This window comes from Cherax quadricarinatus, unplaced genomic scaffold, assembly GCF_038502225.1.
Source record: "Cherax quadricarinatus isolate ZL_2023a unplaced genomic scaffold, ASM3850222v1 Contig2820, whole genome shotgun sequence".
In the NCBI taxonomy this organism is placed as follows: domain Eukaryota; kingdom Metazoa; phylum Arthropoda; class Malacostraca; order Decapoda; family Parastacidae; genus Cherax; species Cherax quadricarinatus.
This window is the reverse complement of record NW_027197846.1, coordinates 1-24,794: the sequence shown is the minus strand read 5'-3', so window position 1 is coordinate 24,794 and position 24,794 is coordinate 1. Positions and strand designations below refer to the sequence as shown.

Here is a 24,794-nt window from a genome sequence, read left to right as displayed (position 1 = left end):
ATCAACTGTTACTTCCTCACAAGAAGACTCCTGCACCTGGTCAAGATGGTCTCCACAGCTGTGAGTGACACAGACACTCTTGATGTTTTCTTGATATCATGTGAATTTTTTTTAATGTATCTGCTAGTCAGCATAGATTCTGAAGAATGTTTTGTGTTGCAGGTGATGATGATGGTGTTGGTGTTGGCTGGTGTCCTGGTGGTGGTCCTGGCCAGACCTGAGGCAGCACCTCTGCCTCTCCCTGGATATCTTCGCTATGGTGGATATGGCGGCTATGGTGGCTATGGTGGATATGGCTTAGGTGGATTTGGATATGGACATGGTCTCAGATATGGATACGGACGTTAAGCTTTAAATCCAGACAACTAGGGCGACCTCTGGGCTAATGCCTGAGGATTTTTTCAATTTCTCCCAAGTAACCTACAGTCACATATCCTAACCTATCACAAAAAAGCGTGTATACTCACTTACATGTGCTTACCTATATGTAGTAGCAAGAGTTGATTCACAGGTCCTGGCCCCCGCCTCTTCGCTGGTCGCTACTAGGTCCTCTCTGTCTCCCGGCTACATAAGTTTTATCAAATACTCACCTATTTGCGGTTGCAGGGGTCGAGTCACAGCTAGTGTGTGTGTGTGTGTGTGTGTACTCACCTATTTGTGGTTGCAGGGGTCGAGTCACAGCTAGTGTGTGTGTGTGTGTGTGTGTGTGTACTCACCTATTTGTGGTTGCAGGGGTCGAGTCACAGCTAGTGTGTGTGTGTGTGTGTGTGTGTGTACTCACCTATTTGTGGTTGCAGGGGTCGAGTCATAGCTTCTGACCTCTGTGTGTGTGTGTGTGTGTGTGTGTGTGTGTATTTACTTCTAGGTTTATTATACAACTGAAACGTCTTATATAAAAAAAATCATGTTTATACATTCAGAAGAAATTCTTCATATCTCCTCATATTGTTTCTACATTGTACAGAAGTGGTTCATAACAGTCAGTGTACACTTCTCCTTCCTCAGAGTTACACTGACCAATCTCTAAATCTCAATCGTTGTCTTACATTATTTAAAATAAATAAATTAATTAATAAATCAGTCTTGTACTTAATTAACCTTCTACGTACAATTTATCAACCAAACTCTTCACATAAATAGTTTTATAATCAAACTGAGAGTATATTTGTGTACAAAGTATGTTTATTTATGTCTAAACGCAGGATATATACCCTGCCATAGTCACCCTGCGGGGTGTATTTCTCTCAGCGTTTATACGCTGAGACTTTATTTCTCATTTGAGGGAACAGTCTTCTTGGCTGACGATGAAAAGATTTCCCAGCAGCCTCGACACCCCATTAACCCACCTCGACACCCCATTAACCCACCTCGACACCCCATTAACCCACCTCGATACCCCATTAACCCACTCGACACCCCATTAACCCACCTCGAGACCCCATTAACCCACTCGACACCCCATTAACCCACCTCGACACCCCATTAACCCACCTCGACACCCCATTAACCCACCTCGATACCCCATTAACCCACTCGACACCCCATTAACCCACCTCGACACCCCATTAACCCACCTCGACACCCCACTAACCCACCTCGACACCCCATTAACCCACCTCGATACCCCATTAACCCACTCGACACCCCATTAACCCACCTCGACACCCCATTAACCCACCTCGACACCCCACTAACCCACCTCGACACCCCATTAACCTACCTCGACATCCCATTAACCTACCTCGACACCCCATTAACCCACCTCGACACCCCACTAACCCACCTCGACACCCCATTAACCTACCTCGACACCCCATTAACCTACCTCGACACCCCATTAACCCACCTCGACACCCCATTAACCCACCTCGACACCCCATTAACCTACCTCGACACCCCATTAACCCACCTCGACACACCATTAACCCACCTCGACACCCCAATAACCCACCTCGACGCCCCATTAACCCACCTAAACACCCCATTAACCCACCTCGACACCCCATTAACCTACCTCGACACCCCATTAACCCACCTCGACACCCACTAACCCACCTCGACACCCCATTAACCCACCTCGACACCCCATTAACCCATTTCGACACCCCATTAACCCACCTCGACACCCCATTAAAGCACCTCTACACCCCATTAACCTACCTCAACACCCCATTAACCTACCTCGACACCCCATTAACCCACCTCGACACACCATTAACCCACCTCGACACCCCATTAACCCACCTCGACGCCCCATTAACCCACCTAAACACCCCATTAACCCACCTCGACACCCCATTAACCCATTTCGACACCCAATTAACCCACCTCGACACCCACTAACCCACCTCGACACCCCATTAACCCACCTCGACACCCCATTAACCCATTTCGACACCCCATTAACCCACGTCGACATCCCATTAATCCACCTCAACACCCCATTAAAGCACCTCTACACCCCATTAACCTACCTCGACACCCCATTAACCTATCTCGACACCCCATTAACCCACCTCGACACCCCACTAATCCACCTCGACATACCATTAACCTAATTCGACACCCCATTAACCCACCACGACACCCCAGTAACCCACCTCGACACCCTATTAACCCACCTCAACACCCCATTAACCCACCTCGACACCCTATTAACCCACCTCAACACCCCATTAACCCACCTCGACACCCCAGTAACCCACCTCAACACCCCATTAATCCAATATCACTAGTGGAAACTGCGTGAAAATCAGCATTGTGAATATTGAATTTACTATGGAGGAGGAATGGGGAATGTTGCAGTTTGGAGGGTTACCTGAGCTGTTGGCGTGGAGCGTCTCTGGCAAAACAACACCCTCTGATGATGTTTATATATATATATATATATATATATATATATATATATATATATATATATATATATATATATATATATATATATATATATATATGATAGCTGGTGTTGAATGATAGCTCTAGGCCTTTCGTGGTGCAATCAACACACATGAAGATGTGTGCAATGTTACAGAAATGAGTAGGAAGTCCAGGTGGATTCGTCCAGAGAGAAGTCTCTAACTATAATTATTCTGAGAGTTTTTGCAAGCCGATGGAGCTGGATCAGTGGATTGAATTGATGGAATTGACGCTGGAATTTAAAAATACCACAGAATATTATACCGGGACTTCATACCTGGACCTTGTAGGTATATTCTATCACTGGTAGGTATAGATATACCTGAGATAGGTATAACACCTCCCTCGAACACAAGAATCTTTATTAAATACCTTCCTAAGATACGTGGGGAACAGCGACGTTTCGCCCATTGTATTTTCGTCACATTTCGCTCATTAAATTCCGGTAACAAGTGATGATGGTAATATCATGAGCGAAACGCACAGAAGGGACAGGTTCCCGGATGTGGATGTTCTGGGGCAGTGTTTCGCTCTGTCTGCAGCTTTATCTAGTTATGTTTCAATCTGTAGAGCTTTATCATGTCACGTTTCACTCAGTGTAGAGCTTTATCAAGTCATGTTTCACTCAGTGTAGAGCTTTACCAAGTCACGTTTCACTCTGTGTAGAGCTTTACCAAGTCACGTTTCACTAAGTATAGAGCTTTACCAAGTCACGTTTCACTCTGTGTAGAGCTTTACCAAGTCACGTTTCACTCTGTGTAGAGCTTTACCAAGTCATGTTTCACTAAGTATAGAGCTTTACCAAGTCACGTTTCACTCTGTGTAGAGCTTTACCAAGTCATGTTTCGCTCTGTGTAGAGCTTTACCAAGTCATGTTTCACTCTGTGTAGCGCTTTACCAAGTCATGTTTCACTCTGTGTAGAGCTTTACCAAGTCATGTTTCGCTCTGTGTAGAGCTTTACCAAGTCACGTTTCACTCTGTGTAGAGCTTTACCAAGTCATGTTTCACTCAGTATAGAGCTTTACCAAGTCATGTTTCACTCAGTATAGAGCTTTACCAAGTCATGTTTCACTCAGTATAGAGCTTTACCAAGTCACGTTTCACTCTGTGTAGAGCTTTACCAAGTCATGTTTCACTCAGTATAGAGCTTTACCAAGTCATGTTTCACTCAGTATAGAGCTTTACCAAGTCATGTTTCACTCTGTGTAGAGCTTTACCAAGTCATGTTTCACTCTGTGTAGAGCTTTACCAAGTCACGTTTCACTCTGTGTAGAGCTTTACCAAGTCATGTTTCACTCTGTGTAGAGCTTTACCAAGTCACGTTTCACTCAGCATAGAGCTTTACCAAGTCACGTTTCACTCAGTATAGAGCTTTACCAAGTCACGTTTCACTCTGTGTAGAGCTTTACCAAGTCATGTTTCACTCTGTGTAGAGCTTTACCAAGTCACGTTTCACTCAGCATAGAGCTTTACCAAGTCACGTTTCACTCAGTATAGAGCTTTACCAAGTCATGTTTCACTCAGTATAGAGCTTTACCAAGTCATGTTTCACTCAGTATAGAGCTTTACCAAGTCACGTTTCACTCTGTGTAGAGCTTTACCAAGTCATGTTTCACTCTGTGTAGAGCTTTACCAAGTCACGTTTCACTCAGCATAGAGCTTTACCAAGTCACGTTTCACTCAGTATAGAGCTTTACCAAGTCATGTTTCACTCAGTATAGAGCTTTACCAAGTCATGTTTCACTCAGTATAGAGCTTTACCAAGTCACGTTTCACTCTGTGTAGAGCTTTACCAAGTCATGTTTCACTCTGTGTAGAGCTTTACCAAGTCACGTTTCACTCAGCATAGAGCTTTACCAAGTCACGTTTCACTCAGTATAGAGCTTTACCAAGTCATGTTTCACTCAGCATAGAGCTTTACCAAGTCACGTTTCACTCAGTATAGAGCTTTACCAAGTCACGTTTCACTCTGTGTAGAGGTTTACCAAGTCATGATATAAACCACCATCTCGGGGTTTAATGTATTTCGGCAGTTTTTCATCAGTGCTTCAGCTCACACCTGAAATGCTGAATGTGTTTCAAAAGCATAAAGTCAAAATGCAAAGGATCTAAATTATGAAATTTGAAACACTTCACCAAACACGGGGTTTCCTAAAAAAAAGTGTTGTACTAGGCACATCACAAATTTTACGTGTGATTTTCCCACAATATAATGTAATTGAGCCAGAAATTAGGTAAAAATGTATATATAAAACGCTTGTTAAGGGTATATACACTGAGGTGTGTGTGTATATATGAGAAGAGTTTACTTTAAATCATGTTTTAAGGGATGTAAGTGTTCTTGAATGATTCTAAGTTTATTTTTCAGGTTTTAAGTTAAACAACGCTGGGATGTTATTATTTTGGGGGTTTTCTACTGCTGTTAGGGACAGTTGTGTGCAGGGAATGAAGCCCCTGGTAATATAGGGACAGGATTCTGCAGGAGAAACTTTTCCTGAGGGAGCTGTGGGCAGAACTCTACAGGGAGGTCATTTCTGAGGGAACCATGAGCAGAACTCTACAGGGAAGTCATCCCTGAGGAAACCATGGGCAGAACTCTACAGGGAGGTTGTACCTGTGGGAACCATGAACAGAACTCTACAGGGGGTCATCCCTGGGGGAACCATGCATAGAACCCTATAGGGAGGTCATCTCTGAGGGAATCGTGAACAGAACTCTACGGGGGGTCATCCCTGAGAGAGCCATAGACAGTACTCTATAGGGAGATCGTACCTGTGGGAACCATGCACAGAACCCTACAGGGAAGTCATCCCTGAGGGAACCATGCACAGAACTCTGCCATAATTTTCAATTTACAACAATTCTCAGTAACAGGCAATGAAACAAGTATATATATATTTTCTTAAATTTTATTTATTAAAGAAACTAAGTAAGGCTTCTTGTGAGTTTCTCACAATTTTCTGAGGAGAGAGAATGATATTCTGATTAATATCCAGCAACATGAAGAAAATATTCCCATAATTTATTATCCATATCTTTCCTAAATGCATTTTTCAATTGTCAAATAAAACAAGAATCATACACTTTATTTTTCACGAATATCTGAATAAATGACAACACGTTAAGGACAGGTATTGAGAATATAATTGCATTTGTTACATTTAAAAAAATCCAAAATTATTGACCTACCTTTACCAGATGACCTCACCGACCGTATCCATATCCAAATCTGGGTCCAAAGCCATAGCCACCATATCCACCAAAGCCACCATATCCACCATAGCCACCATAGCCGCCATATCCACCATAGCGAAGATATCCTGGGTGAGGTAGAGGTGCTGCCTCAGGTCTGGCCAGGACCACCACCAGGACACCAGCCAACACCAACACCATCATCATCACCTGCAACGCAAAACATTCTTTACATCTTCCTCAACATTCTCTTATTTCTGTGTGTTTTGCTTAAAAAATTAATTGATTATTATTCAGTCAAAAAACTCAGAATTGTATTAAGCATGTGAAATGTCAGCAACAGCTGGTCTCAAGACAGCCCCAACTTGTATAAATGCAGTACCAGCTGGTTTCAACACAGAACCAGCTGTCTCAAAATAGCCTCCACTCATCAATACAGCGCCAGTTGCTCTCAACACATCACCAGCTGGTTTCAACACAGAACCAGCTGTTGATCAGTTCTATCAACAAGAGTGTCTGTGTCACTCACAGCTGTGGAGACCATCTTGGCCAGGTGCATGAGTCCTTTTGTCAGGGAGTCACAGTTGACACTGTCCACCACTATGTTTACACCGCCTTTTATACCACCAAACTTAAATCCTCTCAAGACCTTCCTGTCAACCACTAATTACCGACCACTTCACCTCGGGGAGTAAACCCTCTTCTTATTTTGGCGCTAGCAGCCAACACTTACGAAATATGTTCTCTAATACTAGTCATCTGTCTCCTTGGTGAATTACATAATACCTCTTTATGTGTATGTATTGTTTTTGTAATTGACTAAATGTTTGTGGGTTTTAAAGTTATATCTGTTTTGTTTACCATATCTGTTGTCTGTTGTCGCTTCTGTTGCATTCATTTTTAGCATATTTAATGCTTTAATCTGTTTTTGTTTACAAAATGTTTGTCACTGTGACTGTAGGGTCAGTTTCCACCTGTGTTGCTTCCTCCTGGTGTCTACCATAATAAATAGTTCTTATTAACACGTCTGTATCCAATAGTATGTTGGGTGCAATGATCCTGTATTTTCTTCGTGGCTTATCGAGGTAAATACAGTAAGGCAGCGTGTTTGTCTCTTGATTAGCAGACGGAGGATCGACCCTCCTCCTTGTGATGGTGCTCCTACCCTTAATTTTATAATCCTCCTGTTTCCCATAGTACTCGCTAGGAGACCGACACTGGACGGTCACTGGATGGCCCTTGTGGACGGTCACTGGACGGCCCTTGTGGACGACCAACTCCCTCACCCTTGTACATGAATGGTATGCAATACCAACAAGATGAAGAAAAAAGCACATATGCAACATCTGGGAATCTTTATTTGTAGACGTTTCGCCATCCAGCGGCCATATCAATACAAAAATCAATGACATAATGGGAATACTGCAGAACTATATACAAAAGACGAGGTAATCAGCCCCTCGGGCTTGGAGCTGGTGAAGAGCACCGTAGTCTTGAAGAGTCTGAAGTGTTGTTCCAGTCCTGCCTGGAAGGCACCTCACTCTTGGCTCGCCCTTACCAATGTCTGCCTGGAGAAACCCATCTACCCAGTATACCGCGTCTAGTCTACTTGAGTTTATATTATCCTGCCCAACTCCTGACTCCCCCCGCTACCTCTATGATTCAGCCGGTAAGCTCAGACAAGGTGGACTCTCCATACAAGTTACCGTCCACACTAAAATACCGTTATATCTTCTACTAATTACCCCGCATCGCTTGTGCAAAATGTCCTCTGTGAGAATAAGGCATACATGAATAATCAAGTTATCTATTGAAAGAAACGTTTCGCCTTTTGTGGATTTATCACTCCCAATACTGAGACAGTTCAAAACATTTATTTATGGGAGAGAGAGAGAGAGAGAGAGAGAGAGAGGAGCTAAGGTGTCACTCAGATCACTTGTTAGACAAGAGAAGGCGAGGCTTGAAATTGAAAACAATCTGCATTAAATATTTAGACTGAAATAAAGTGATATTACGTAGTTGAGGTCAAGGGGTAGCAATTAGTGGTTGTGGCTGTGTGCCAGGTCGTTGGTTGGTGGTATATAAGGTGGTGGTGACGGCTGGTGGACAGTGTAAATTGTGACTCTCTGACAAGAGGACTCTTGCACCTGGCCAAGATGGTTTCCACTGCTGTGAGTGACACACACACTCTTGTTGAGAGCACTGAGAAACAGCTGGTGATGCGTTGAGACCAGCTAGTGCTGTGTTAAAACCAGCTAGTGCTGTGTTGAGACCAGCTAGAGCTGCGTAGGGAACTTCTACTGCCGTTTTGAGATCACACAGATTCCTTTTGATCTGCTGACATAGCATAAGTTCTGAAGAATGTTTTGTTTTGCAGGTTATGATGATGTTGGTGCTGGCTGGTGTCCTGGTGGTGGTCCTGGCCAGACCTGAGGCAGCACCTCTCCCTGGATATCTTGGCTATGGTGGCTATGGCGGCTATGGTGGCTTTGGTGGCTACGGATTGGGCTATGGCGGATTCAGCTATGTTCAAAGATATGGTTACGGACGATGAGGTCAACAAAGGCCATTCAAAGGATACAGAAAAAAGCCGTGAAACACATTGCCATCTATCATAGCTTTCAAAAAAATACATAGTTATGCTTTTGTTTCATTTTATTATTAAAAGTTTCTCTAAAAGACTTTTGTTCCGGATGTAAACTGTTCCATGTATGTTCATATTGAACCAATAAACAATAAGGCTGGAAATTAATGTTTGTTCTCTTATTTCTTATAAAATTTGGGAAATCTATTAACAGTTTTTTTTAATAAATGTGTACATAAATACTGTGTTTCTTTATCTGTTACTTAGAACGTTTGTAAATTGTAAACCTTGATCGAGTCCTGCCTCTGGCTCCCTCGGAGACAGTCTCCCTGTAGAATCCTGTCCTTGGATCCCTCAGAGAAAATCTCCCTGAAGAATCCTGTCCCTGGCTCCCTCAGGGAGAGTCTCCTTGTAGAATCCTGTCCCTGGATCCCTCAGAGACAATTCCCCTGAAAAATCCTGTCCCTGGATCCCCCAGGGACAGTCTTCCTGTAGAGTACTATCCCTGGATCCCTCAGGGACAGTCTCCCTGTATGGTACTGTCCCTGGTAAAATCATAAAATTCCACGAGGATAACTGTTCCATCTGTGTGATGCAATAGTCAACTTCTGATCATAAATACATCAGTACAGGAAGACATAACAAGTGGCGTACCACAGGGGTAAGTGTTGGGACCACCTCACCACACCCTGAATAATGTCTTTCGTAACCCTCACATTATTTTCTGATCCCTATGCTGCGAATTCTTTGCATAATATTTACGCCACAGCTGCTCCCATACTGGACATGTTTACTGTTTCAAGTTTCCTCTTCTACCATACCTCATCCTCGACCATGCCTCATCTCAAAATAATGAATCTTAACTAGTCATAAGTTGGCCTGTGATACTCCAATACTGAAACTATGTATAGTGCCAAAACAAAAGCATTCACATTGCTAAACTCACAACTAGTATTTAGTCACTTAGCCATAATACCAACTTACCTCATAATTTAATATAAGTCTGCCCGAAATGCCTAGCCATGCTAGGTGTTCTAGTGGTACACTCTGTAATTATTATTTTACTACATGTAAACCACACAATAACCAAATTCTGTAAACTCAGCATTGTAATACTTATAGAGAATAAACTTTGAATTGAATTGAATTGAATTGAATGCCTCATCCTGGACCATGCCTCATCCTGGACCATGCCTCATCCTCGACCATGCCTCATCCTGGACCATGCCTCATCCTCGACCATGCCTCATCCTCGACCATGCCTCATCCTGGACCATGCCTCATCCTGGACCATGCCTCATCCTCGACCATGCCTCATCCTGGACCATGCCTCATCCTGGACCATGCCTCATCCTGGACCATGCCTCATCCTGGACCATGCCTCATCCTCGACCATGCCTCATCCTGGACCATGCCTCATCCTGGACCATGCCTCATCCTGGACCATGCCTCATCCTCGACCATGCCTCATCCTCGACCATGCCTCATCCTCGACCATGCCTCATCCTCGACCATGCTTCGTCCTTGGCCATACCTCATCCTCGACTATGCCTCATCCTCGACCATGCCTCATCCTCGACCGTGCTTCGTCCTTGGCCATGCCTCATCCTCGACCATGCTTCGTCCTTGGCCATACCTCATCCTCGACTATGCCTCATCCTCGACCATGCCTCATCCTCGACCGTGCTTCGTCCTTGGCCATGCCTCATCCTCGACCATGCCTCATCCTCGACCATGCTTCGTCTTTGACTATGCCTCATCCTCGACCATGCCTCATCCTCGACCATGCCTCATCCTTGACCACTTGGAAGGTCCTGGAGGGATTGGTACCAAACCTGCACACGAAAATCACTCCATATGAAAGCAAAAGACTCGGCAGGAGATGCAACATTCCCCCGATGAAAAGCAGGGGCGCCACGAGTACACTGAGAGACAACACAATAAGTGTCCGGGGCCCAAGACTATTCAATTGGCTCCCAGCATACATAAGGGAAATTACCAATAGACCCCCGACTGTCTTCAAGAAGGCACTGGACAGGCACCTAAAATCAGTACCTGACCAACCGGGCTGTGGTTCGTACGTCAGCTTGCGTGCGGCCAGCAGTAACAGCCTGGTTGATCAGACCCTAATCCACCATGAGGCCTGGTCTTAGACCAGGCTGCGGGTGCGTTGACCCCCGAAACCCTCTCCAGGTAAACTCCAGGTAATACCTCCTCCTCCTCGAGCACTCTACACAGAGACCTAAGCACTCCATCTATCCTTCCTCCCCCGTCATCTATTCTCCTGTTTCACCTAGTCTTTCAAAGACTTTCTCCTCCTCCTCTTCTTCTTCTTCTTCTTCTTCTTCTTTCTGGTTCGCCGGTACTGTCCCGGTCCGGGTCTTTTCCAGACGGTGACCCGGTGTTCCAAAGACATCTGCCGACACGTCTACTCGCTAGTCTAAAAACATTAACATCTTCCAGTCTCAGCTATGTCTCCATTATCAATGTTTTCACCATTTTAATATTTTCTGTGTTTATTTTGTTTATTCCTTTTTATTTCTCGTTTATTTTTGGTATTTTTTTTTTGTTTTGGTTGCAGTGTTTAGTTCGATGTTCAAAATATGAATATGAATTGCTAGAGAAAAATTTTGAATATTTTTGTCTAAATTCATCTGGAGAGAAAAAATTATTTCACGGTTTTATTTATAGAAGCAAAATTTTCAGTACGACAGAATAAATTTTATTTTCGTTTATTCGCGTCCAAATTAATGTCAAAATGGCTATTAAAAAATATTTATGGGTAAGAGAATGAAAAAAGGTATATACATTTAATTTTTTATTATAAATAAAGTTATATACACCGAGAGTTTACTTTAATACACATTGAGGGTAATAAAGTGTTCTTGACAGGTTGAGTACAGGTGACAAGTTGAATAAACTTATTATTAAGAGTACATGGCTACTGATGTTGTCCCACGTACGTCAGTGTAACTCTGAGGAAGATAAAATAACACTGGTTAATATATACCACTTCTGTCCGTCATACACACACACACACACACGGGTAGGTATTCAAAGAATATCAATTTTGATATAATAAACTAAGTACACAAACTCTCTTTCTCTATATATATATAATTATATATATATGTCGTGCAGAATAGGCAGAACTTGCGATCTTGGCTTAAATAGCAACGCTCATCTTGCCATATAGGACAAGTGAAAATTTGTGTATGCAATAATTTTGCCAAAATCATTCTGAACCTAACGAAAAAAATATATTTCACTGTGTTTGTTTAGTATTAAATTACTGTAAACAAATCTAAAATATATTTAGTTGGGTTAGGCTAAAATAAATTGTTCTTGTTATAATAAGGTTAGGTAAGTTTTCTAAGATTTTTTTGGTGCAAAATTAAATTTTTTTACATTAACATTAATGAAAAAAATATATCTTTAAACGTATAAAAGAGAATTTCAGAAAGGACTTAATTTTAAATAAGTTCTTGCTAATTTACCAGTTTTACATATTCGGCACGACATATATATATATATATATATATATATATATATATATATATATATATATATATATATATATATATATATATATATATATATATATATATATATATATTATATAGTCCGCTCAACTGACCTGACATTAACCTCAGCGTCCGTATCCATAGAATCCACGTCCAAATCCATATCCGCCATAGCCACGTCCAAATCCGCCATATCCACCATATCCACCATAGCCGCCATATCCACCATAGCGAAGATATCCAGGGAGAGGTAGAGGTGCTGCCTCAGGTCTGGCCAGGACCACCACCAGGACACCAGCCAACACCAACACCATCATCATCACCTGCAACACAATACATTCTTCAAAATCTATGTTAACTAACAGATGTAAGAAAAAAAATTTCACATGATATCAAGAAAACATCAAGAGTGTCTGTGTTACTCACAGCTGTGGAGACCATCTTGACCAGGTGCAGAAGTCTTCTTGTGAGGAAGTAACAGTTGATACTGTCCACCAGCCGTCACTGCCACCTTATATACCACCAAAAAACAACCTGACACGCGACGTTAACTACTAATTGCTGTCACCTTGACATGAAGTGTGTCATGTCTGCTTATTTTAGTCTGTGATTGTATACACCCGCCGTTACTGACCATCTGTTGTCTTAGAATTACTTCGTACGATAGTATTCTAGGTACTCACACACACGCACCCAGTATTACTGATAATATGCAGTATTACTGATAGTACACACTACTAATGATAGTACACAGTATTACTGATAGTACAGAGTATTACTGATAGTACACAGTATTACTGTCAGTACACAATATTACTGATAGTACACATTGTTACTGACAGTACACAGTATTACTGATAGTACACAGTGTTACTGACAGTACACAGTATTACTGATAGTACACGGTATTACTGACAGTACACAGTATTACTGATAGTACACAGTATTACTGACAGTACACAGTATTACTGATATTACACAGTGTTACTGACAGTACACAGTATTACTGATAGTACACAGTATTACTGACAGTACACAGTATTACTGATAGTACACAGTATTACTGACAGTACACAGTATTACTGATAGTACACAGTGTTACTGACAGTACACAGTATTACTGATAGTACACAGTATTACTGATAGTACACAGTATTACTGATAGTACACGGTATTACTGACAGTACACAGTATTACTGATAGTACACAGTATTACTGACAGTACGCAGTATTACTGATAGTACACAGTATTACTGACAGTACACAGTATTACTGATAGTACACGGTATTACTGACAGTACACAGTATTACTGATAGTACACAGTATTACTGACAGTACACAGTATTACTGATAGTACACAGTGTTACTGACAGTACACAGTATTACTGATAGTACACAGTGTTACTGACAGTACACAGTATTACTGATAGTACACAGTATTACTGACAGTACACAGTATTACTGATAGTACACGGTATTACTGACAGTACGCAGTATTACTGATAGTACACAGTATTACTGATAGTACACAGTATTACTGACAGTACACAGTATTACTAATAGTACACAGTATTACTGATAGTACACAGTATTACTGACAGTACACAGTATTACTGATAGTACACAGTATTACTGACAGTACACAGTATTACTAATAGTACACAGTATTACTGATAGTACACAGTATTACTGACAGTACACAGTATTACTAATAGTACACAGTATTACTGATAGTACACAGTATTACTGACAGTACACAGTATTACTAATAGTACACAGTATTACTGACAGTACACAGTATTACTAATAGTACACAGTATTACTCATAGTACACAGTACTATTATTGATAGTACACAGCATTACTGATAGTATGCAACATGTAAAGTGTTACACTTGTGTTGTTCAAGAGGCAGGTAGCATGGTGGGATCTTACGTACCAAGACTCATAAAATCGTACCGTGGTTTATCTTACGTACCTTAATGACCCACAAGGATGTAAGAAAGTATTTCTTTATGGAATGACAAGACTCAATCATGTCCCTCGATGGTTAGGTAAACAGAAGGGGCCAAGAGCTGGAGATCAACCACTCTCCCTCCCCCCCCAACTCAATTAAGTAATTATTAATAGGTAAAAGCGTGAAAGCAAAAAGTACGACATAGAAGAATAATTCACAGATATAAATAATGGAAAAGGCTTGGGAGAAAACATTACACCTAAGCTATCTCCTGTTAGTAGACGGTGGATAACATCGGTGGGATATAGCAGACTGACAAAGCTGAGAAAGTAACAATTGTATGTACTATTCTCCACGTATATAAGACCACTACTCGAATACGCAGCACCAGTTTAAAGCCCATAGAAAGAAAAATTTCAAAATCTCCCAGGATTTACTATCAGATTGGTACTGAAATTGAAAAAAAAAACACGTTTTAGAAGAGACTATATGAAATGAACCTCAGCCATGCTGCAAGATAGGGAGGAGACATGATCATGACATGAAAAATATTCTGGTGTATACATAGGGTGGGCTAGGAGAAGGGGACAGCCAAATGAACCGTAAAAATGTCAATAAATACACCAATAACCTCTGAGTAATACAGAAATGGAATTGAATAGCGAACTACTTAATAAAGTATAAAGGATTAACAGCTTCAATATTATTATTATTATTATTATTATTATTATTATTATTATTATTATTATTATTATTATTATTATTATTATTATTATTATTATTATCATTATTATTATTATTATTATTATTATTATTATTATTATTATTATTATTATTATTATTATTATTATTATTATTATTATTGTATTATCGGGAAGCGCCAAACCCACGCGGGCCTCTCAGAAACAGACGCAACAGACACAGAAAACAACAGAAGACAGATCTGGGAGGTGTGTCTCAGAGCTGAGGCCACAGATGAAGTCCGGTAATTACGCACCAAAATAGAGAAGTACGCATGGCAAAGTGTCGCCATTACATAACCCGCGAGAATATATTTCGTAATCTTTGAATGCTGGACAGTAATTAGTGGTTGACAGGAAGGTCTTGAAGGCACCGTAAGTTTGGTGGTATATAAGGTGGTGCTAACAGTGTGGTGGACAGTGTCAACTGTGACTGCCTGACTCTAAGAAGACTCTTGTATCTGACCAAGATGGTGTCTAGAGCTGTGAGTAACACATATATATACTCTTGATATTCAGTTGATAGAATGCGTAATCTTTCTTTCTACGTATACTATTTATTATGATAGGTAGTGAAGAATGTTTTGTGTTGCAGGTGATGATGATGGTGTTGGTGTTGGCTGGTGTCCTGGTGGTGGTCTTGGCCAGACCTGAGGCAGCACCTCTACCTCACCCTGGATATCTTCGCTATGGTGGCTATGGTGGATATGGTGGATATGGTGGCTACGGCGGCTTTGGTGGATTTGGCTTTGGACGAAGATTTGGATATGGACATGGATACGGACGCTGAGGTACCCGATACAAGTAGGATAATAAATCACGAAAATTATTAAAATCAAATAAATATTTCTCCTGCCTCACCTTCCATCTTACCAAAAGACCAATTTTAAATATTTTATACAAACTTTTAGTTCAAATACAAAACGCCTCTGGAAAGAAAATTATGAAACACAAAGTACAGAAATATTCCACGCAAGTTCCCGCTGACACAGCGTCCTTAACTTTGTCCTTAACTTTGTCCTTAACTTTGTCCACAAAATAAATATATAAAACTATATAGAAATAATTGTTTCATTCCCAGTAACCAAGAACAGTTGTATATATATATATATATATATATATATATATATATATATATATATATATATATATATATATATATATATATATATATATATATATATATATAAAAATATATATATATATATATTTTATTATCACACTGGCCGATTCCCACCAAGGCAGGGTGGCCCGAAAAAGAAAAACTTTCACCATCATTCACTCCATCACTGTCTTGCCAGAAGGGTGCTTTACACTACAGTTTTTAAACTGCAACATTAACACCCCTCCTTCAGAGTGAAGGCACTGTACTTCCCATCTCCAGGACTCAAGTCCGGCCTGCCGGTTTCCCTGAATCCCTTCATAAATGTTACTTTGCTCACACTCCAACAGCACGTCAAGTATTAAAAACCATTTGTCTCCATTCACTCCTATCAAACACGCTCACGCATGCCTGCTGGAAGTCCAAGCCCCTCGCACACAAAACCTCCTTTACCCCCTCCCTCCAACATTTCCTAGGCCGACCCCTACCCCGCCTTCCTTCCACTACAGACTGATACACTCTTGAAGTTATTCTGTTTCGCTCCATTCTCTCCACATGTCCGAACCACCTCAACAACCCTTCCTCAGCCCTCTGGACAACAGTTTTGGTAATCCTGCACCTCCTCCTAACTTCCAAACTACGAATTCTCTGCATTATATTCACACCACACATTGCCCTCAGACATGACATCTCCACTGCCTCCAGCCTTCTCCTCGCTGCAACATTCATCACCCATGCTTCACACCCATATAAGAGCGTTGGTAAAACTATACTCTCATACATTCCCCTCTTTGCCTCCAAGGACAAAGTTCTTTGTCTCCACAGACTCCTAAGTGCACCACTCACCCTTTTTCCCTCATCAATTCTATGATTCACCTCATCTTTCATAGACCCATCCGCTGACACGTCCACTCCCAAATATCTGAATACATTCACCTCCTCCATACTCTCTCCCTCCAATCTGATATCCAATCTTTCATCACCTAATCTTTTTGTTATCCTCATAACCTTACTCTTTCCTGTATTCACTTTCAATTTTCTTCTTTTGCACACCCTACCAAATTCATCCACCAATCTCTGCAACTTCTCTTCAGAATCTCCCAAGAGCACAGTGTCATCAGCAAAGAGCCCTTTGATTGAACTTTGTATAGAAAGGGGTTTAGTTATAGGTAATACATATTTTAAGAAAAAGAGGATAAATAAGTATACAAGATATGATGTAGGGCGAAATGACAGTAGTTTGTTGGATTATGTATTGGTAGATAAAAGACTGTTGAGTAGACTTCAGGATGTACATGTTTATAGAGGGGCCACAGATATATCAGATCACTTTCTAGTTGTAGCTACACCGAGAGTAAAAGGTACATGGGATACAAGGAGAATAGAAGCATCAGGGAAGAGAGAGGTGAAGGTTTATAAACTAAAAGAGGAGGCAGTTAGGGTAAGATATAAACAGCTATTGGAGGATAGATGGGCTAATGAGAGCATAAGCAATGGGGTCGAAGAGGTATGGGGTAGGTTTAAAAATGTAGTGTTGGAGTGTTCAGCAGAAGTTTGTGGTTACAGGAAGGTGGGTACAGGAGGGAAGAGGAGTGATTGGTGGAATGATGATGTAAAGAGAGTAGTAAGGGAGAAAAAGTTAGCATATGAGAAGTTTTTACAAAGTAGAAGTGATGCAAGGAGGGAAGAGTATATGGAGAAAAAGAGAGAGGTTAAGAGAGTGGTGAAGCAATGTAAAAAGAGAGCAAATGAGAGAGTGGGTGAGATGTTATCAACAAATTTTGTTGAAAATAAGAAAAAGTTTTGGAGTGAGATTAACAAGTTAAGAAAGCCTAGAGAACAAATGGATTTGTCAGTTAAAAATAGGAGAGGAGAGTTATTAAATGGAGAGTTAGAGGTATTGGGAAGATGGAGGGAATATTTTGAGGAATTGTTAAATGTTGATGAAGATAGGGAAGCTGTGATTTCGTGTATAGGGCAAGGAGGAATAACATCTTGTAGGAGTGAGGAAGAGCCAGTTGTGAGTGTGGGGGAATTTCGTGAGGCAGTAGGTAAAATGAAAGGGGGTAAGACAGCCGGGATTGATGGGATAAAAATAGAAATGTTAAAAGCAGGTGGGGATATAGTTTTGGAGTGGTTGGTGCAATTATTTAATAAATGTATGGAAGAGGGTAAGGTACCTAGGGATTGGCAGAGAGCATGCATAGTTCCTTTGTATAAAGGCAAAGGGGACAAAAGAGAGTGCAAAAATTATAGGGCGATAAGTTTGTTGAGTGTACCTGGTAAAGTATATGGTAGAGTTATTATTGAAAGAATTAAGAGTAAGACGGAGAATAGGATAGCAGATGAACAAGGAGGCTTTAGGAAAGGTAGGGGGTGTGTGGACCAGGTGTTTACAGTGAAACATATAAGTGAACAGTATTTAGATAAGGCTAAAGAGGTCTTTGTGGCATTTATGGATTTGGAAAAGGCGTATGACAAGGTGGATAGGGAGGCAATGTGATAGATGTTGCAGGTGCATGGTGTAGGAGGTAGGTTACTGAAAGCAGTGAAGATTTTTTACGAGGATAGTGAGGCTCAAGTTAGAGTATGTAAAAGTAGGCCTTAGACAAGGATGTGTGATGTCACCGTGGTTGTTTAATATATTTATAGATGGGTTGTAAGAGAAGTAAATGCGAGAGTCTTGGCAAGCAGCGTGGAGTTAAAAGATAAAGAATCACTCATAAAGTGGGAGTTGTCACAGTTGCTCTCTGCTGATGACACTGTGCTCTTGGGAGATTCTGAAGAGAAGTTGCAGAGATTGGTGGATGAATTTGGTAGGGTATGCAAAAGAAGAAAATTAAAAGTGAATACAGGAAAGAGTAAGGTTATGAGGATAACAAAAATATTAGGTGATGAAAGATTGGATATCAGACTGGAGGGAGAGGGTATGGAGGAGGTGAATGTATTCTGATATTTGTGAGTGGACGTGTCAGCGGATGGGTCTATGAAAGATGAGGTGAGTCATAGAATTGATGAGGGGAAAAGGGTGAGTGGTGCACTTAGGAGTCTGTGGAGACAAAGAACTTTGTCCTTGGAGGCAAAGAGGGGAATGTATGAGAGTATAGTTTTACCAACGCTCTTATATGGGTGTGAATCATGGGTGATGAATGTTGCATCGAGGAGAAGGCTGGAGGCAGTGGAGATGTCATGTCTGAGGGCAATGTGTGGTGTGAATATAATGCAGAGAATTCGTAGTTTGGAAGTTAGGAGGAGGTGCAGGATTACCAAAACTGTTGTCCAGAGGGCTGAGGAAGGGTTGTTGAGGTGGTTCGGACATGTAGAGAGAATGGAACGAAACAGAATGACTTCAAGAGTGTATCAGTCTGTAGTAGAAGGAAGGCGGGATAGGGGTCGGCCTAGGAAATGTTGGAGGGAGGGGGTAAAGGAGGTTTTGTGTGCGAGGGGCTTGGACATCCAGCAGGCATGCGTGAGCGTGTTTGATAGGAGTGAATGGAGACAAATGGTTTTTAATACTTGACGTGCTGTTGGAGTGTGAGCAAAGTAGCATTTATGAAGGGGTTCAGGGAAACCGGCAGGCCGGACTTGAGTCCTGGAGATGGGAAGTACAGTGCCTGCACTCTGAAGGAGGGGTGTTAATGTTGCAGTTTAAAAACTGTAGTGTAAAGCACCCTTCTGGCAAGACAGTGATGGAGTGAATGATGGTGAAAGTTTTTCTTTTTCGGGCCACCCTGCCTTGGTGGGAATCGGCCAGTGTGATAATAAATAATAAATAATATTTATATATATATATAATATATATAATGTAAAATATATAATATATGTATATACATATATATATGTATATATAAATATATATATATATATATATATATATATATATATATATATATATATATATGCAATAAGATCACAGTAAACAGGTGATTTCAGAATATGGAAAACAACCACTGTGAAAGAATAGAGAAATTCCAAGCGCTTTCGTGGCTACTCACATTATCAAGGAACAATGAAAGTAATGCATCAAAGGAAGGCATATAAAGGGTCTAGCCCACACCTCACCATCACATCCCACAACAAAGCAACACTTGACGCGCGACTCATAAGAAAGGGAACACTGCAGCAGGCCCGCCGGCCCAACTAGACAAATCCTTCACACAACCCACCAACAAACTATTAAAAACAAACATAAATATTAAAAACAACATAAATATAGCATTAGAACTGGGCAAGATTCCAATGCTCTATTTATTCATGTAAGAGATTTTAACCATCCAATTGATTTTCAAAAAGTTGAGAAAGTAGTATCAAGCAAGTCCATGGTCGACAGGAATATAATTGAGTCTTGTTTCATAAATAGCAATTTTGACAATAATATGAATATTTCCTTTGGTTTATATAAATTAGATCCATTTATATATACATACATATATATATATATATATATATATATATATATATATATATATATATATATATATACATATATATATATATATATACATATATATATATATATATATATATATATATATATATATATATATATATATATATATATATATATATATATATATATATATATATATATATATATATATATATATATATATATATATATATATATAACTTTGTATCCCTTCATGAGAGTGGGACTATGTTGGTGAAGGTCTCTTGATCCAGGGAAATTGAAGCTCCATGTCCGTAGATAAAATATTGTTACTTGGTATTCTTCAGAAGCTGTAGAACCCCTACGAATTTAGTGCTTCACAATTAAAGTGATAATGATAATAATAATAATAATAATAATAATAATAATAATAATAATAATAATAATAATAATAATAATAATAATAATAATAATAATAATAATAATAACAATAATAATAATAATAATAATAATAATAATAATAATAATAATAATAATAATAATCTTTATTCAGTATTTTGGCTTCAACATTCAGGGCAGGTTCGTCTCTGATTATTTTTTACGGTGCCCGTGGCCTGGTGGTAAAAGCTCTCTCTTCACACAGTGAGGATCAGGGTTCGATTGCCAGCGAAGGGGTGGAAACATTGGACGTGTTTCCCTACACCGGTTGTCTATGTTCACCCATCAGTGAAATGGGTACCTGGGTGTTAGTGGACTGGTGTGGGTCGCATCCTGGGACAAAACTGACTTAATTTGTGGGAAATGTTCAGCATAACAAGTGGCTTTCTATGTAGCACTATGTCGTTAGGTAAGACACATATGCAACAGTTAGGTATCTTTATTTCGAAACGTTTCGCCTACACAGTAGGCTTCTTCAGTCGAGTACAGAAAAGTTGATAGAAGACTGATTACATCGTCTTCAAGCATCTTCTGCTTCTATCAACTTTTCTGTACTCGACTGAAGAAGCCTACTGTGTAGGCGAAACGTTTCGAAATAAAGATACCTAACTGTTGCATATGTGTCTTACCTAACAACCTGTCGGTATTTTATACCATTTTAATGTTCACGTAGCAGTATGTCATTGATGTCAACTATGATCTGTATACCTTGTATATATACTTATTGTAAATCAAAATATTATTATTATTATTATTATTATTATTATTATTATTATTATTATTATTATTATTATTATTATTATTATTATTATTATTATTATTATTATTATTATTATTATTATTATTATTATTATTATTATTTACGAAATATCTTCTCTGTTTAAAACCAGCTGTCTGTTCCTTGCTGAATTACTCGGTGTTGTTTCAGTGTTTTTATTTGTTTTACATCTTATTTTAAGTAGCTAAAGCGTCGAGTTTATTGTGTATTTTAGATCCATCCTATGGACGATAGTGGCTAGTTTATTGTGCACCTCATGTGCATCCTATGGACGATTGTAGCTAGTTTATTGTGTACCTCATGTGCATCCTATGGACGATTGTAGCTAGTTTATTGTGTACCTCATGTGCATCCTATGGACGACTGTAGCTAGTTTATTGTGTACCTCATGTGCATCCTATGGACGATTGTAGCTAGTTTATTGTGCACCTCATGTGCATCCTATGGACGATTGCAGCTAGTTTATTGTGCACCTCATGTGCATCCTGTGGACGATTGTAGCTAGTTTATTGTGTACGTCATGTGCATCCTATGGACGATTGTAGCTAGTTTATTGTGCACTTCATGTGCATCCTATGGACGATTGTAGCTAGTTTATTGTGTACCTCATGTGCATCCTATAGACGATTGTAGCTAGTTTATTGTGTACCTCATGTGCATCCTGTGGACGATTGTAGCTAGTTTATTGTGTACCTGATGTGCATCCTATGGACGATTGCAGCTAGTTTATTGTGTACCTCATGTGCATCCTGTGGACGATTGTAGCTAGTTTATTGTGTACCTCATGTGCATCCTATGGACGATAGTGGCTAGTTTATTGTGTACCTGATGTGCATCCTATGGACGATTGCAGCTAGTTTATTGTGTACCTCATGTGCATCCTGTGGACGATTGTAGCTAGTTTATTGTGTACCTCATGTGCATCCTATAGACGATTGTAGCTAGTTTATTGTGTACCTCATGTGCATCTTATGGACGATTGTAGCTAGTTTATTGTGTACCTGATGTGAATCCTATGGACGATTGCAGCTAGTTTATTGTGTACCTGATGTGCATCCTATGGACGATTGCAGCTAGTTTATTGTGTACCTGATGTGCATCCTATGGACGATTGCAGCTAGTTTATTGTGTACCTCATGTGCATCCTATGGACGATTGTAGCTAGTTTATTGTGTACCTGATGTGCATCCTATGGACGATTGCAGCTAGTTTATTGTGTACCTCATGTGCATCCTATGGACGATTGTAGCTAGTTTATTGTGTACCTCATGTGCATCCTATGGACGATTGTAGCTAGTTTATTGTGTACCTCATGTGCATCCTATGGACGATTGTAGCTAGTTTATTGTGTACCTGATGTGCATCCTATGGACGATAGTGGCTAGTTTATTGTGTACCTGATGTGCATCCTATGGACGATTGCAGCTAGTTTATTGTGTACCTCATGTGCATCCTATGGACGATTGCAGCTAGTTTATTGTGTACCTCATGTGCATCCTATGGACGATTGCAGCTAGTTTATTGTGTACCTCATGTGCATCCTATGGACGATTGTAGCTAGTTTATTGTGTACCTCATGTCCATCCTATGGACGATTGTAGCTAGTTTATTGTGTACCTCATGTGCATCCTATGGACGATAGTGGCTAGTTTATTGTGTACCTGATGTGCATCCTATGGACGATTTCAGCTAGTTTATTGTGTACCTCATGTGCATCCTATGGACGATTGCAGCTAGTTTATTGTGTACCTCATGTGCATCCTATGGACGATTGCAGCTAGTTTATTGTGTACCTCATGTGCATCCTATGGACGATTGTAGCTAGTTTATTGTGTACCTCATGTGCATCCTATGGACGATTGTAGCTAGTTTATTGTGTACCTCATGTGCATCCTATGGACGATTGTAGCTAGTTTATTGTGTACCTCATGTGCATCCTATGGACGATAGTGGCTAGTTTACTGTGTACCTGATGTGCATCCTATGGACGATTGCAGCTAGTTTATTGTGTACCTCATGTGCATCCTATGGACGATTGTAGCTAGTTTATTGTGTACCTCATGTGCATCCTGTGGACGATTGTAGCTAGTTTATTGTGTACCTCATGTGCATCCTATGGACGATTGTACCTAGTTTATTGTGTACCTCATGTGCATCCTATGGACGATTGTAGCTAGTATATTGTGTACCTCATGTGCATCCTATGGACGATAGTGACTAGTTTATTGTGTACCTGATGTGCATCCTATGGACGATTGCAGCTAGTTTATTGTGTACCTCATGTGCATCCTATGGACGATTGTAGCTAGTTTATTGTGTACCTCATGTGCATCCTATAGACGATTGCAGCTAGTTTATTGTGTACCTGATGTGCATCCTATGGACGATTGCAGCTAGTTTATTGTGTACCTGATGTGCATCCTATGGACGATTGTAGCTAGTTTATTGTGTACCTCATGTGCATCCTGTGGACGATTGTAGCTAGTTTATTGTGCACCTCATGTGCATCCTATGGACGATTGTAGCTAGTTTATTGTGTACCTCATGTGCATCCTATGGACGATTGTAGCTAGTTTATTGTGCACCTCATGTGCATCCTATGGACGATAGTGGCTAGTTTATTGTGTACCTCATGTGCATCATATGGACGATAGTGGCTAGTTTATTGTGTACCTCATGTGCATCCTGTGGACGATAGTGGCTAGTTTATTGTGTACCTCATGTGCATCCTATGGACGATAGTGGCTAGTTTATTGTGTACCTCATGTGCATCCTATGGACGATTGTAGCTAGTTTATTGTGTACCTCATGTGCATCCTATGGACGATTGTAGCTAGTTTATTGTGTACCTCATGTCCATCCTATGGACGATTGTAGCTAGTTTATTGTGCACCTCATGTCCATCCTATGGATACACAAGAGGCCTAGGAACTAGACACTAAAAAAGTTAATAAGAGTACAACTGGCTATATATCTCTAGATTTTGTCTTACTTATTACATGCAAATTTAAGATATGCGCTGAACATGCCTGGTATTTTATTTTCATTAATAAGCGCTTGTACGTTGTTACAGCGTTAGAATCGAGCTCAGGGTCCCGCCTCAAAAATTTCCTTTGCCAGAAATTATCTGTTTCTGTCGTATTTGGCTTTAAAAGACATGATTCCTTTGGAT

The 24,794-nt window shown here is 40.2% G+C and overlaps 2 protein-coding genes and 1 long non-coding RNA gene across 3 annotated transcripts; 1 reads left to right on the top strand and 2 right to left on the bottom strand.

Annotated features, from left to right (window-relative positions):
- Positions 1 to 3: 3 nt before the first annotated feature.
- LOC138851921 (uncharacterized) lies at positions 4 to 15,966 on the top strand. The gene is made up of 8 exons (XM_070081466.1): positions 4 to 60; positions 163 to 343; positions 6,116 to 6,264; positions 7,307 to 7,410; positions 8,220 to 8,280; positions 8,487 to 8,649; positions 15,311 to 15,399; positions 15,510 to 15,966. Exons 1-8 carry the CDS (start codon positions 46 to 48, stop codon positions 15,702 to 15,704), a joined length of 957 nt encoding a protein of 318 aa, XP_069937567.1. The 5' UTR covers positions 4 to 45; the 3' UTR covers positions 15,705 to 15,966.
- On the bottom strand, positions 5,817 to 6,699 carry LOC138851920 (prismalin-14-like). The gene is made up of 3 exons (XM_070081465.1): positions 6,639 to 6,699; positions 6,107 to 6,319; positions 5,817 to 5,877 (listed from the first exon to the last, which is right to left on the bottom strand). The coding sequence occupies exons 1-2, from the start codon at positions 6,666 to 6,668 to the stop codon at positions 6,122 to 6,124; spliced, it is 228 nt and encodes a 75-aa protein (XP_069937566.1). The 5' UTR covers positions 6,669 to 6,699; the 3' UTR covers positions 5,817 to 5,877; positions 6,107 to 6,121.
- On the bottom strand, positions 11,534 to 12,698 carry LOC138851923 (uncharacterized). Its single transcript, XR_011391494.1, has 3 exons — positions 12,644 to 12,698; positions 12,331 to 12,540; positions 11,534 to 11,668 (listed from the first exon to the last, which is right to left on the bottom strand). It is a non-coding gene; the product is annotated as an uncharacterized lncRNA (long non-coding RNA).
- Positions 15,967 to 24,794: the final 8,828 nt, after the last annotated feature.

What these genes read in the sequence shown, in the direction of transcription:
- LOC138851920 (XM_070081465.1), bottom strand. Translation starts at nt 6,668, where the DNA reads ATGCACCTGGCCAAGATGGTCTCCACAGCT. An exon ending in CCAAGATGGTCTCCACAGCT is followed by an intron (nt 6,320 to 6,638) that starts GTGAGTGACACA and finishes TTTGCGTTGCAG; the next exon opens with GTGATGATGATGGTGTTGGT.
- LOC138851921 (XM_070081466.1), top strand. An exon ending in CTCACCCTTGTACATGAATG is followed by an intron (nt 7,411 to 8,219) that starts GTATGCAATACC and finishes GCTGGTGGACAG; the next exon opens with TGTAAATTGTGACTCTCTGA. An exon ending in CAGCTATGTTCAAAGATATG is followed by an intron (nt 8,650 to 15,310) that starts GTTACGGACGAT and finishes GTGGTATATAAG; the next exon opens with GTGGTGCTAACAGTGTGGTG.